Source organism: Peromyscus leucopus, chromosome 1, assembly GCF_004664715.2.
Source record: "Peromyscus leucopus breed LL Stock chromosome 1, UCI_PerLeu_2.1, whole genome shotgun sequence".
NCBI classification, from domain to species: domain Eukaryota; kingdom Metazoa; phylum Chordata; class Mammalia; order Rodentia; family Cricetidae; genus Peromyscus; species Peromyscus leucopus.
The window spans coordinates 152,145,072-152,158,912 of NC_051063.1; the positions used below are offsets into that span (position 1 = coordinate 152,145,072).

A 13,841-nucleotide genomic window follows, 5' to 3' on the forward strand; every position below is an offset into this window, starting at 1 on the left:
AAGGAATCACTGCAAATAAGACAAGAAGCATAACTTGAGGGACACCAAACTCGAGGGACAAGGGAAACACCAATTCCATGGGATGAATCTCTGAGACTTCCTCTCACCAAGAAAAGAAACTATTTTTGACAATGTAAAGAGAGAGGGTAGTGACTTCCAGGAAGTGGGGTTAACATGTACAAATGCCCTGTGATAGCATATAGCCAGGAAATTCAAAGGTTTGACAAAGATTTAGTCGGGCTCTGCAAAGAAAGCAAGAAGTCAGAAAGAGTTCATTGGTTAAATAAGACAAACATGTAAGACTTCAAGGGCTTTTGCTTTCCTCTGAAGAACAAACAGGGTGGAACAAGGCAGAATCCTTTGGAGATGATGGCTCTAGCCACAGTGTGGAGACAGAGATGGGCAATGTAGCTGAAGGAAGACAGTGCCAAGAGAGGACAGTGTGTGGGCTAGTTAGATGAATAGGTAGATGGATGGATGCCTGCATGAGAGGTGGAGTGGGTAGGTAGAAAAGCAAGTATCTGGTAGGTGAGCTGATAGAAAGGAGTGTAAATGGGTGGACATGAGACAGGATGATCATGAGGAAGTGTGAGTGGATGGAATGATGGATAGGAGGATGGTATGTGTGGGAAGGGATGATGAGGTGAATGGTGAGAAGATACATGGGTGGGTGCATAGGTGAATGGATAGATGGATACATGGTTGAATGAATGGGTAAGTGTATCAGGACTGGAAAGAAAAACAAGTAGGTAGTAAAATGTGGAAGAGAGATTTGTAAATGAGTATAAGGAGTCCTTTATTTTTTCCTCATGACAACAAAAGTACCCAACACAGAACAATTTAAATAATGAAAAGTTTGGGGCTCATGGTTTCAAAAGTTACTTGTAGATTCAAAGTGGGACAGAGAACTGTGGTGGGAGCATATGTTGGAGCACAGCTGCTCACTTCATGTCACCGAGGCCTGCACAATATATAGTTCCCCCAAGCAACATTCCAGTGGCCTAACTCCAACCAGACCCCACCTCCAAAGATGTCCATTCCCTCCCAATAATCTCATCAAATTACGAATCCATCAATGGAGTAACACACTGATCAGACCCTCATGATCCAGTCACCTCTCAATGAATGAATCCACCAATTGAGGGCCTAATCTTCAATATATGAGCCTTTGGGGCAGAAGAATTTCAAATCCAAGCTGTAACAATGGGTAATGGTCTTAGAGGAAGGGGACATGGGTGGATACATAGATGGATGAGTGAGTTGAAGTGGATGGAAAAAGTAGTTGCTGGGTAGGTGGGAAGAGATGAGGGAATGGGTGTGTAGCTGGATGGAAGGGGATAGACAAAAGGACAATTGGATCTGTGGATAAAACATGAGTGGGAAGATGGGTGAGTTAGGAACCAGGTGAATCTTGCAGGATGGGTGGATTGCAGCTGCCAACAAGCCTCGGTGAGGAATTTCTGGAACATGTATCAGGAAAGACGCCATAGAAAGAAAGGTCCTAGGCAGTAGCATAATTAGAATGCCATGCTAGCCCATGTTCTTTGTCTACCTCTGAACAACAGGATAGGACAATATGATGGGCAAAGCTGGGGTACAGCTAGTCCACAGATTACCTCCAGCTTTCTGAGAGCCTTCTGAGACAGTTGAGGTATACCCTCCTGTGACTGGACACTGGGTTATCTGGGGAACAGAGCTTGGCCGCAGACTTGTTGATGGTCATCAAAAGACATTGTAGGTTTGTCTTCTCAGACATTAAAACATATAGTCTCCAGGTGAGTGGATGAATAACTAATTGTATTTGATTTAAAGATTAATGTAACAAGAAAATACACAAGGCTGTATTTCATGAAGTGTTTTATTCTAGAGTCGTATTTTAATGCATGACACAACCTGGGCAGTTCATTGACACTAATTTTATTTAATGAGCACATATTATAGAATTTTCCAAGCACTATCCCTGGGCAATTAAAATGTATTAACCATTTTGGCTAAATTATGCTTCTAAAGGAAAGTTCTCAGTGAGAAACAATATGCAAGTATCCCTGAAACAGAAGACAGAGGGAGGTTGTAAATGGGAAAACAGGCCTGATAAAGCTGATAGTTCTGGTCACAGGGCTAACCTTCTTCTCTGCCTTGGGAGCAATACTACATACTAGGTGCTTGTCAGGCCTGGCTCTGGGAAGAAATATAGGGAGGCTGGAGCCCAGACCTCTGTTGTTTAGCAGGGCAACAATTGAGAGTCCACTCATTCTGTGCCTGATTTGGGGAAACCTTGGACATTGACTCGAGGGCCATGAATACAGAACAGGAGAAAAAACCACCAGACAACTTGAATGGAAATGAGCTGGGTGAGAGGTTTGAGGGAGGGCCAGACTCACTTATCCATCACCCCAGCTCCACTCTCCAGTCAGTGTAATGGGAACATGAACACTCCAGAATCCATCCTCAAGTCCACATTTCACATTGGGAAATAGACTCAGATAACCTAGAGCAAGTGTTCCCAAACCGTGTTTCTTGTAATCCTGTAAACTGCTGCGCACTGCCAGCTTCATTTGGTTCTGTTTCTAATAACTGCATTTATATTTGCATGTTAATTTATTGTAGTGCTGGGGATCAAGAGCCTTGCACATTCTGGGCAAGCTTTTGTACCACTGAACTACACCTGCAGCCCCTCACTGGTGGATTCTGGACAGGTATTCTACCACGGAGATGCATTGATCCCTTGTCAGACTTCTGGTCATGGTGTTTTGATTACATGTAGTAATTAGTTTGAGAAAGCAATTCTACTATTTAAATATATTCAAATACAGTTGATATGGTCCAAATAACATGTAAAAATATGTGCACAAATTATATATATACATATATATACATTACATATACTTTGTATAATATATGCATATATATTTGGAAATAGACAAAATCCACAAAATATTGTACACGTCAACGCACTGCCTTCTATGGAAGGGACTTTGAATAGCTTGTAAAAATGCATGTTGCGGCCGGGCGGTGGTGGCGCACGCCTTTAATCCCAGCACTCGGGAGGCAGAGCCAGGCAGATCTCTGTGAGTTCGAGGCCAGCCTGGACTACCAAGTGAGTCCCAGGAAAGGCGCAAAGCTACACAGAGAAACCCTGTCTCGAAAAATAAAAAACAACAACAACAACAAAAAATGCATGTTGCATGACAGAACAGATGCAGGAAGAAATGAGTGAAAGAAAAACGTTGAAATGAGTCTGAAGTGCATGAAAGATGTATCTGCGTCATAGTCAGTTAGAAGGTCACGTTGCTAAGCCTGGCTCCCTAGGGATCCAGAACAGGTTCTTAACCCCAGGTGGAGGCTGTGTATGGAGCATCTGGACACTGCTGCACAGGGGGCAGCTAGGGCATAGGAGAGTGTTCAACTATTCACCCCACAAACACTGACTCTCACAGCACAGGCACTATGCAGAAACAGGGAGGCACACAGCTGAGTCACAGTTTCTCCTCTCTGACTCACCCTTTGGCAGAAGAAAAGGGTGTCAGAAAGCAAACACACCCACAGCTACCCACGCACAGCCTGGGGGAAACTGAATTTGCTCTAGAGTCCTTGGGACAAGGTGGGGTGTGTGTCTCTAACCTGATGCCAGAAGGGAACTCCTGGGAGCAGGAAGACAGGTGGGTGAGGGGCGTGGAGGATGAGACTAAATGAGACTGTGTCCAGATGAGAGTTGATATGGTGAGAAGGGGGCAGTACAGAGGCAATATCCAACAGAGGCAGAGATACCTTGGAGTCATCTATGGGGACCTCTGGGCTCAGCAGGGGAAGGTTGGTATACTCCAGGGACCTGACAATGAAAATGATCTAACTGAAGGCATGGGGGCAGGAGAAATGAGTGCATACAAGTAGCCTGCATATGGGAGTCTACTTCACCTGGAACTTGATCCACTGAAAGGAAGGGGGCAGGTGAAACCTGTCTCCTGGAGAGGATTAAGAAGAGGTTCCAGCATCTAGGAGACCTGAAAAATTCACAGATACCAGGAAGCCCCTGCCCATAACCCTCTACCACCTCCCCACAGCTGTGCAATAGTAGACATGTTACTAACTCTAGATCTTACCCATGAAAGGGAAAAACAGGTTCCACATCCTAAGGTCACTGTGAACTGGTCACAAAAGGCAGAACACATTTCTGGGCACTGAGAATATTTTGGGGGCCTATTAACACTCTATAGCCTCATAAATTACTAAACCAAAGCAAACTGGATGTGGGAATGAGGACTGGCCCCCACACAGAGAGGCAGCCCCAGCATGGTCAGCTGCTGAGCACCCTCATGCCCTCTGTAGTTGGGCTTCTGGTGGCCCACTGCCCACAGCCATCTGACTGTGGAGAAAGGGCCTGATCACTCACCACTATAATTAAGTGATTCCATGGAAGGATCCTTTGGGACATGGTCCCATTTTGAAATAAATAGGCTAGCAAGGACCCAACAACTAAGGTGGCCACCCAAGAAATTGTGTTATGTGTGTGTGTGAAAATGTCATATGAACACAGAGAGCATGGCTCAATGATAGATTCCACCAGTGAGAAAGAGGCTGGGGTGTGACTCAGTGGGAGAGCACCTGCCTGTAAAAGCTCCTGGGTTCCAACCCAAGAAATGCAGAAAAAGCGACTCAGATATTTCAGTAGCAGATAGGCTCCTCCCACTGAGTAGGGTGGGAAGCAAGGGAATTGGCTGAAGCAAGAAGCCTCATGGCCCTGGGTAGGATGAATGAGTAGTAAGCCACGAGCAAGGCACAACTGCAGTCCATGCCTTTTCTCTAAGAGACATCTTATTTCCTTTAAAATACAACAGTATTAGTTGGTTGCTTCTAGTTTTTGCCCCACTTACCAGTACACATTAATTTTATGGCAGAAATGAATTCCACCCAAACAAACTCCCTTATTGCTCAATTATTCCTCACTGGCTCCCTTTAGATAAATATCCATGAAGAGGCTTTAATTAAAATGTCAACAGGGGAGGCAGCCTTGCATGTTGCCATCTTCCCACTCAGCAGCAAGTTGGACCCGTGTAGAGTCCAGTGGGGGAACTGAGAACTGAGCTTGCCAGGAGGGCCAGCCCCATGTCAGGGAAGGGACCTGCCCCTGCCCACTGCACAGCTAAGCACAGACCTAGTGGGATCCAAGCCAGACTCCTCCTCAGTTCTGAGCCAGAGCTGGCTCAGATGCTGTGAACTTCGACATCAACAAATGGCAGGGTGTGGGGATGGGTGTGAATGAGAAAGGCTGCACAGGAATCCACTGCACAGAGGCAAGGGTGGTGTCTGGCAGCTCACCTGGGTCTGGGTTGGGGGTCAGGAGGGCAAGGACTCAGAGATTCCTACTGAAAAGGGAAGATAGCTTCAGTGGAAAAGTAAAAGTAGGGGTACTGGTGCCTGGGCCTTTCCAAAATCTATGTGTTTAGGACTCTCCCAATTCTCATATGTCAGATTAAAATTTATTTTTGCACCCTTCTGCAACCCAGACTTCACCCTCAGGGGGCCGCTTTGTCCCTCACTGTGTCGCTAGGTTCTGCAGAAGATAGGGTTTATAACCAGAGAGGCAGGAAGTAGGGGAGGTGAGGAATCATGATGAAGGATGGAGAACAGTTTCCTGAAGTGACAGACTCTGCCTTGGCACTGGGTGAGGTTTCTGGATGATATGTAAAGAAGGGATGATGTGTGACATTGACCTTGGCCAAGATGTTGCCCATGTCCTTTTTGTTCTCCTCTTGAGGTGGGGGTGGGTGGGTCTGCTGCTCTCAGCGGGAACGCAGGTACAGCTGGAATGGCAGGGTCCTCAGAGCGTGTAAGAGGGAACAATAGGTAAAGCTGTCCTGAAAAAGGAGGGCTCTCTCCAGCCTTGAATGGAGGATGTTCTAGTTCAAGCTTGCTCCTTGGGAAGCCCTTTTGTCTCATTCATAGAGGTTGCAAAAGAAGAAAGCAATACAATTGAATATGAGCGCTCAAAGGGCCCCCATCCAGCGTACATGGCTTGGGTCTCTAACTTTTTCAGCCAAGAAGTCTTTGTTCAAAAGACAGGCTAGAACTTCACAAAGTACACAGCAGCTTATAGTTACCATAGTGTGCTCAATAGAAGGAGGCCCAGCTGCAGACATACACTCCATGGGTCCTCCTGACATCACAGCCAGGCTCAAGGGTGGAATGGCTTTGCCTGTGACAGATGGGACAGCACCAACCTGCCTGCATTCTATGTGCCCCCATTCTGCACAGTTCTGCAGAAGGAGGCACAAGCAGGCAAAGCCTGCAGCGCCAACTCGCAAAATGAGCTCCAGCCCACTCAGGCCACCAAAGCCAGAATCAGCTTAGTGACCCCAAAATATCATAACTCTAGTTACACTTCCCAGGCCTGAAAAAAACAAAAACGGCAGTCTGCGAGGAACCCTGAAAAGCCCCTGGCTGAGTGGTGTGTGTGTGTGTGTGTGTGTGTGTGTGTGTGTGTGTGTGCAAGCTGCTGAGCAGGCCAGCCTTCCCCAGCCCTACCACAGCTCTCAACCTGCAGAATCAGGAAATAGGTGGTTGGGTCAGAGGTTTCCCAGCCTTCCACACAGACCAGATATCCCAGACCCACATGTGGATACCAATGCCGCCCTCACAGGGTTCTCTGTGTTGGTCAGCCTTGTGTCACTCTGACAATATAGCCAACATGAATAACTTAAAGGAGGAATTTTTATTTTGGCTCCATTTCATGAGGCTTCTGTCCATGGCTCTGTTGCTTGGGGCCAATAGTGAGGCAGAGCATCATGGTGGGAGCATGTGGTGGTGTGAGACTGTTCAAACTCATGGTGAACAGGAAAGAGAAAACACAAGACACATTACAAGTACCCACTCCCTCCAACCAGGCCCACCTGAAGTTTCAAGACCTCCCAGAATGACACTTCTACCTGGGAACAAAGCTTTCGTTCTGTGAGCCCTTGATGGGGAGAACTCATATCCCACTGTAAACTACCCTGGGAGCTTCATTCACAGGCTTGGATTCTACATAAGAGAAAGGCCAGACACAGCCTCCTCCTTTTCTTTATCAAAACATTAAATGGCTTTAACAATTCTATGAACTTTTCTGACAGGGCTTTAGAATTCTTTGCTGGAAAAATAGAAATGATGAAATTCCTAGGCAGAAGCTACTTGGATTGAGATGTGTGTGTGTGCACACATGTGTGTATGTGTGTGAGTGTGCACGTAAGCATGCATACATCCCTGCCCATTGTATTCTTTCCAGTTCTTAGTTATTATATTTTATTATCTGCACCTCCCATCTGTCCTCCACTTTCCACTTCCTTTTGCTCCCTCTCCCCTCTCCTGTCTTTCACTCTGGCCCACTTCCCCACACATGGTTTCAGGTCTCAGTATGTAGCTCAGGCTGACCTGAAACTTGCATTCCTCCTGCCTGTGTGCTGGGATTATGTGCCACCATACCTGATTCAGAGTCTCAGATGCTTCACTTTCATTAAGAATGAGCAGCAAGTGCTAGTTTGAGGTGAGGATGAATCAGCTGTTCTTCTTCCCAGGGCTTCCCTCACCTCCTGGGTTGCCTGAATCTCCAGCTTTATTATGACTAATACACTTGTGTGCACTCTAGCACTATTCTTGGTTCATCTCCGGAAGGGAGGAAATAGATGAAGAGGTTGTTAGCATTTGATTAGTTCAGCATGCCAGCCCCATGCTCTAGGAATGTCAGAAGAGAGGCTACAAGGTAGACCAGTGAACCCATCCCAGCTGAGCCAAACACACCACCCACAACTGTCCACCTGTGCCCTGCAGGGTCAAGCTGAGTGCACCTGTCAGTCCAGTCTACAGTGAGCAGTCCTGGCTGCCTTTGGGAGACAAGGAGGTAGAGACTCAGGCCCCAGATGCAGAGGAGGCCCAGTGCTAGGCATCACAACAGGAAATCTCCTTCAAAGAATGTGACCCCTTAGTCACTAAGATCCAGGGGTGTTTTAAAAAGAAATAGATGATGACACAGTTTGCCCATGGAGGAAAAGTTCCCTCTTGGGAGAGCACTCACAAAATTAGCTCTTCAGCCCTATTCAGATAAGATGGTCCTTTTAAAGTCTTGTTTGTGGAGTTGGTTCTCTCCTTCTGCTTTTACATGGGTTCTGGGGATTGAACATAGGTTGCCAGGCTTTCAAGCAAGTGCCTCTGCATGCTGAGCCATCCAGCCAGCCATAAAATGTTATGTATATATTTATTTATGTGATGATGGAGATCAAATCCAAGGCCCTGTACATTTGGATAAGTGCTGTCTCTCTGAGATCTATTCCTAGAGCCTGTTTTTTTGTTTATTTTGTTTTGTGTTTGAAACAAGGTCTCACTATGTAGCCCAGGCTGATCCTCCTGCCTCAACCTCCTGAGTATTGGGGTTGCAAGTGTGTCTAACACACCTGGATTACACTGGCTTTTTCTGAAACCTCTGCTTGCATGGTATTGACTATCTGGACTGCTTTTGTTTATATGTTGTATGGGATGTCTTTTGCTGTGTGACAGAGGACCTTAAAACTCAGTGACTTTGGTGTGACATTATGGTCATTGTCTTAGGTTTCTATTGCTGTGAAGACACACCATGACCACAGCAACTCTTCTAAAGGGAAACATTTAACTGAGGTGGTGGCTTACAGTTTCAGAGGTATAGTCCATTATTATCATGGTGGCAGGGAGTATGGCTATGTGGAGGCAGACATGGTGCTGGAGAATTCTACATCTTGATCCAAAGGCAACAGGAAGTGAACTGAGACACTGGGTGGTATCTTGAGCATATATGAGACTTCAAAGCCTGCCTCCACAGTGACACATTTCCTCCAGCAAAACCACACCTACTCCAACAAACCACACTTCCTAATAGTGCCATTCCTTTTGGGGACCATTTTCTTTCAAACCACCACAGCCATTCTTCAGCACAGTGATTTGTCTGGCTCATCTGGGAAGTTTCTCACTTGGTCTCTGTTGGGCTTATCTAGGCAGTTGGTGTCAATTCACTTGGGAGTTGATTGGTCTAGGTCATTTCATGACCCTGATTCTTCAGAAGGCTGACTCTGAAGAGACTTAGACAGCTCTTTCTAAAAGCTCATAGCCCTTTATAAACTTTTATCTCCCTGATGATATTCCACAGTCTGTAACAGGTCATGTAGGGAGACACTATCACAGAATGTGCATGCTGGAGAGGAGGAAGGCTTCTTGTGGTCATTTCTGCAGCCCACCTCTATGAAATTGCTTAAACCCCAGCCTAGTGACACCAGCCAGACACATACTAATTTTATGGCTTATGCTACAAGACCCAGAGAGGTGAAGGGAGCTGTTCACAACAAGGCTTAACCCTTGTGGCCACCAAGCAGACATCCAACATTATAGACCCCACAGATGTTAATCTCTGCCTTGCATAGGCATCGCCTTAGGCAGCTACCATGTGGTCCTCCTGTCCCTGGCACTTCTATCTCTGGCCCAGCACAGAGTATCAAGCTGTCTTTTGCATGGAGGATTGAACTCAGGGCTTTGTGCACACTATGGACCACTGAGCTATGTCCTCAGTCTGCAAACTTTTAAACTTAAGCAAGTGATACTGTAATAGTGACAGTACCATTCAAGGGGGTACTTGAAGGCAAATTTAAATCTCTCTTTACCTCTCCTATGCTTACAGTACCACCCAGCCAGCCATCCCTTGCCTGGCTTACATGCCCATTGGCCACTTTTATGGCTGCTGCATATTTTGATGGTCTGAAATTCTGAGCCCAGCTGCTTTCAGATACCTCTCATGTTTGTATCTGTCACCTGAGCTTGCCTCAGTGCTAGGGTTTGCAAGAGTGTAAAGATCAAAGTACAGGTATTAGACGTCTAATCTCCCAACCTATGTGTTTCAGTAGCACCGCTGTCCCCTGTCCTACTGTTCAGACTGTTTTGTCCATGTGCCCAAGAGCCTCTGTGAATTCTACCCAGATCCCTAGCCATCCATCAACTCACCCATCACTGCATCCATCTTCCTAGCAATTTGTGACAATGAGGAGGAACAAAAGAGGATTGAAGTCTTTGATTTTCTCTGCTGGTGATGGCCAGAGGCAGAGTGGCCAGATTTTTCTAGGGCAGGAGGGAAGACTTGGAAATTAAGATCTGAAGGCTGCCGGCCGGCCGGTCGTGGCACACACCTTTAATCCCAGCACTCGGGAGGCAGAGGCAGGCAGATCTCTTTGAGTTCAAGGCCAGCCTGGTCTCCAAAGCGAGTTCCAGAAAAGGTGCAAAGCTACACAGAGAAACCCTGTCTTGAAACACCCCCCCCCCCAAAAAAAAATCTGTGTGTCTGAATGGGGTCCTGGATGGACTTCATAGCCAGGGTTAAGACTGTGAAAAGAAATAGCAGAAAGACTAGACACAGGGAGAGTCTGCCTTCTTCTCAATCCACAGTGTGAGCCAGCACCAGTCCACACGTGAGCAGCTAGAGTCATGGAACTTCTGATCGGATCATCTCTTCAGCTCCTCTTTTATAAAGGAGAGAAGAGGCACAGAACATGAGTTCTAGGACATACACAGTTGCAGACAGAGCAAACTAGATTATGGAGTAGGGACAATGTTTTGGACAAAAAAAAAAAAAAATAAGGGCTAGATCAAGTTACAACATGACTAGGTATGCACCTAGAGGCCAGTATACCACACTCATGCATCCTTGTTTACTGCTGCACTAGCCACAATTACAATGATACAAAACTAGCCTAAGTTCTCAGACTAGATAAAGAAAATGGGGTTATGTATACACATTAGAATTTTATTCAGATGAAATTATATTTTCAGGAAAGTATATGGAATTGGCAGCCATTGTGTTAAGTAAAATAAGCCAGACTCAGAAAGACAAGTATTATGTCTTTCTAGATTTAAAACTGTGTGTGTGTGTGTGTGTGTGTGTGTGTGTGTGTGTGTGTGTGATGAAAATAGAAGGGGTGCTATTAGGAAAGGAGACCAGCAGGAGTGGAGACTAGGGTGAGGTATGATAATGGGGCTGTACATGAGCAAAGTCTGATGAAGACATGTATGGTGAAGTCTTGATAAAGTCTACTATTTTGGATGCTAATTAAATGAATGAATGAAAAAAACTAATTACAACACAAGGCTCAGGAAACATCTCAGAAAAGAAGGCAGAAAGATTGTAGGAGTCAGAGGACCGGGATGCCTGCTTAACGGTGTGTCTTCTATATATGGTAAGGAAATACACTCATGAAATCTCAACAAATGGCTGCTTAAACAAGACCTGCACAATGTCAACACCAGTTGATGCTAACAGAGATAGGGAATTAATGACTTCTAGGAGAGGGAGAAACAGTCTTCACCAAGGATGAGCCAGCCCACTAACAGCTATCCAAGCCCAAGTGGTCAGCCCTAAACACATACACATGTGAACAACAATAAATGGACTCAGCCGCTCTCTCTCTCTCTCTCTCTCTCTCTCTCTCTCTCTCTCTCTCTCTCTCTCTCACACACACACACACACACACACACACACACACACACACACACACAAACACACACACACACAGAGAAGGATAGTAATAATTAAAGAACTCATGAATTTGAGAGGAGGACATGGGTGGGCTACACTGGAGGAGTTGGAGGGGAAGAAGGGAGGGGGAGAAATGATATGAATTCATAATTATATAATGCATCATATAAAATTCTAAAAAAAGACTAATATCAAAAACTAAAAGTAAAGGATTGACAGTATTTCCACCCATTAAGCTTGATAGTACTACAAACATTCAGGCCCAGCCTTGTTGGAGAAGCCCTCATTGACCTAATGGAGACGAGAGGGACCCAGCTGCCCTAGCAGCAGCTAGGGCAGACAGCTTTGCAGAGTCTCCACACTCTCTGTAAATGTGGTGTTGACCAATGAAGAGCCTCCCACAGCCCTCCTGGGTATAGGGTTGCAGCCCAGCCTGCTGGGAGTTCAGGGAAATATACAGGAGAGCAGTCAGCAGTGGTGTGCTCCAGGATCCCATTCAGCAGTGGTGTCTCCCAGCACTAAGGCAGAAGAGCAGGGAAGCCCAGCAGAAGCAGGATATTTTGCAGCTCAAGAGCCCAGAGCTCTTGGATGGGCTTTTCCTGGCTCCACAGGGAGGTCTTGGCAACATCTGGACACTTTGAGAACAGGCAAGAAGCCAAGCAGTGACCCAGAGGAGGCAGAATGAAGACATGCATAGGGTTAGTGCCCAGAGGCAGACCAGGCACCTAGGCACTGGAGAAAGAGGTGGATGTGACTAAGACAGTGTGGGGCCATATATGTGGGATCTTAGGAATCCACCCATAACAACCTGTGATTACTAAGTTCCCCACCTCAAAAAGTGGCTTGACAGCTTGGTTATGGAAGGAAGACTCGCACACAGGAACCACCCAAAACAGGACCTGTGTGGATGCTGAGCTGTGCCATCTAGACAGGAGTTTGGAGAGGTTGCATGGAAGCTGGAACTGTGTGTGGATGTGGCATCTTCATGGAGGAGGTGGGGGTGGTGAGCCTTCATTTCCAGGATACTTGAAAGAATTGTGCTGAAGACAAAAGAAGCTGGTTGTCTTTAGTGCAATAAGGCAATGACTTGGACTTCTGAACCTACAGTCTAGCACATCGACCTTAGGGTAAGGGCACTTGTGTCTGACCACAGTTGGCTCCATCCTCCAGCTGGCTACTGTGGTTGCAGAAGCCCCGGGAAGCCTCCCTTGGCTCTGGTCTGCTTCAGGGTTCCAGGTTATCAGGAATCCAGTTAACTGTTGGTTTTCTCTTCACCTGTAGGTACTGGCCCTGGCTACAGCGCAGACCCTCTGCTGTCTCTGCTCTTGTTAGCACTGCATAAGTTCCTGTACCCACTGCTGGGGCACTGACAGCCATAAAACCTCAGCAAGCACCCTGGGAGGACACCTTGCCACATGGACACAGGGACCAAGGGAAGCATGAAGAAGTCCATGCAGAAATAAATAAATCATATTTTTGGGGAAGTAATACAAATTTAGAAGACTTAAAATAACGCATCAAGTTTCCAAATAGGATGGAGTGCAGGCCGTGCAGTGTGCATGGGGTGCTGAGAACTCCACGGCTATGTACAATATATTTTTCTTTCCTTCACATTCCCTCCGAATCTTCATTTTGCACGAACTGTTGAGCAGGTACTTTGAGGATAATATGTAAAAAAATGTTGGGTCAAAGCCTTTCTGACAAAGTAAAATATTTTTAGGAGATTATTGTGTTTAGAAATTTTTTTTGAATTTACATTTCTTTGGGGGCTTTTTCTTTATTAAATTATTTCTTTGGAGACATTTTGATTAAAAAGAAACATCATAATTAAAACTCACTGTCAATAATATTTATTTTTAAATAAAGATTGGAAACAAGGGTATAGCTGTTTATAAACTGTACTGTATATTACTGAACAGCAGTTGAATAAAAAAAAAAACTTTTAAATAGACTTTCTAAAGCCATGTATGACTGTCAAGATTCAGTGCCTGCTGCAGGCAGACACTATGACCTCCTCTTCACAGACACCACTTGAATGTCTCCCCGCATGGAAAGCAGTCCAGGACACCTGTCTAGGCCTCAGTGAGCAGACAAGAGTACCTGTCAGCCAGTCAAGGGACAAGGAACTTCCCAGAAGTAGAATGAATCCTGAAAGAGAGAGAGAGAGCTATTGTGTAAGCCAAGAGCCAGCCTTCTCCTCTGGCCTGCACTTACCTACTGTCTCCTTATAGACCAGCCTGTACTGATCCTGGCTTTAGTGATCCTCAAAAAGAGAGATGGATAGTCACCTGTGGTCTCTTATCTTGTATCTACAGATGGCTTCTAG

At 45.8% G+C, this 13,841-nt stretch overlaps 1 protein-coding gene across 2 annotated transcripts in view; it reads left to right on the top strand.

Annotated features, from left to right (window-relative positions):
* The window catches only part of Vstm2b (V-set and transmembrane domain containing 2B), a 30,468-nt gene extending 17,002 nt beyond the window's left edge, over window positions 1-13,466 (top strand). Inside the window, exon 6 of one of the 2 annotated variants that reach the window (XM_028892606.2) lies at window positions 12,797-13,466. In XM_028892606.2, coding sequence (XP_028748439.1) covers window positions 12,797-12,885 — 89 coding nt within the window. In that variant the 3' untranslated portion in view covers window positions 12,886-13,466. The remainder of the gene's footprint in view (window positions 1-12,796) is intronic. The other variant, XM_028892607.2, reaches the window with a different exon arrangement.
* The last annotated feature ends 375 nt before the right edge of the window (window positions 13,467-13,841 follow it).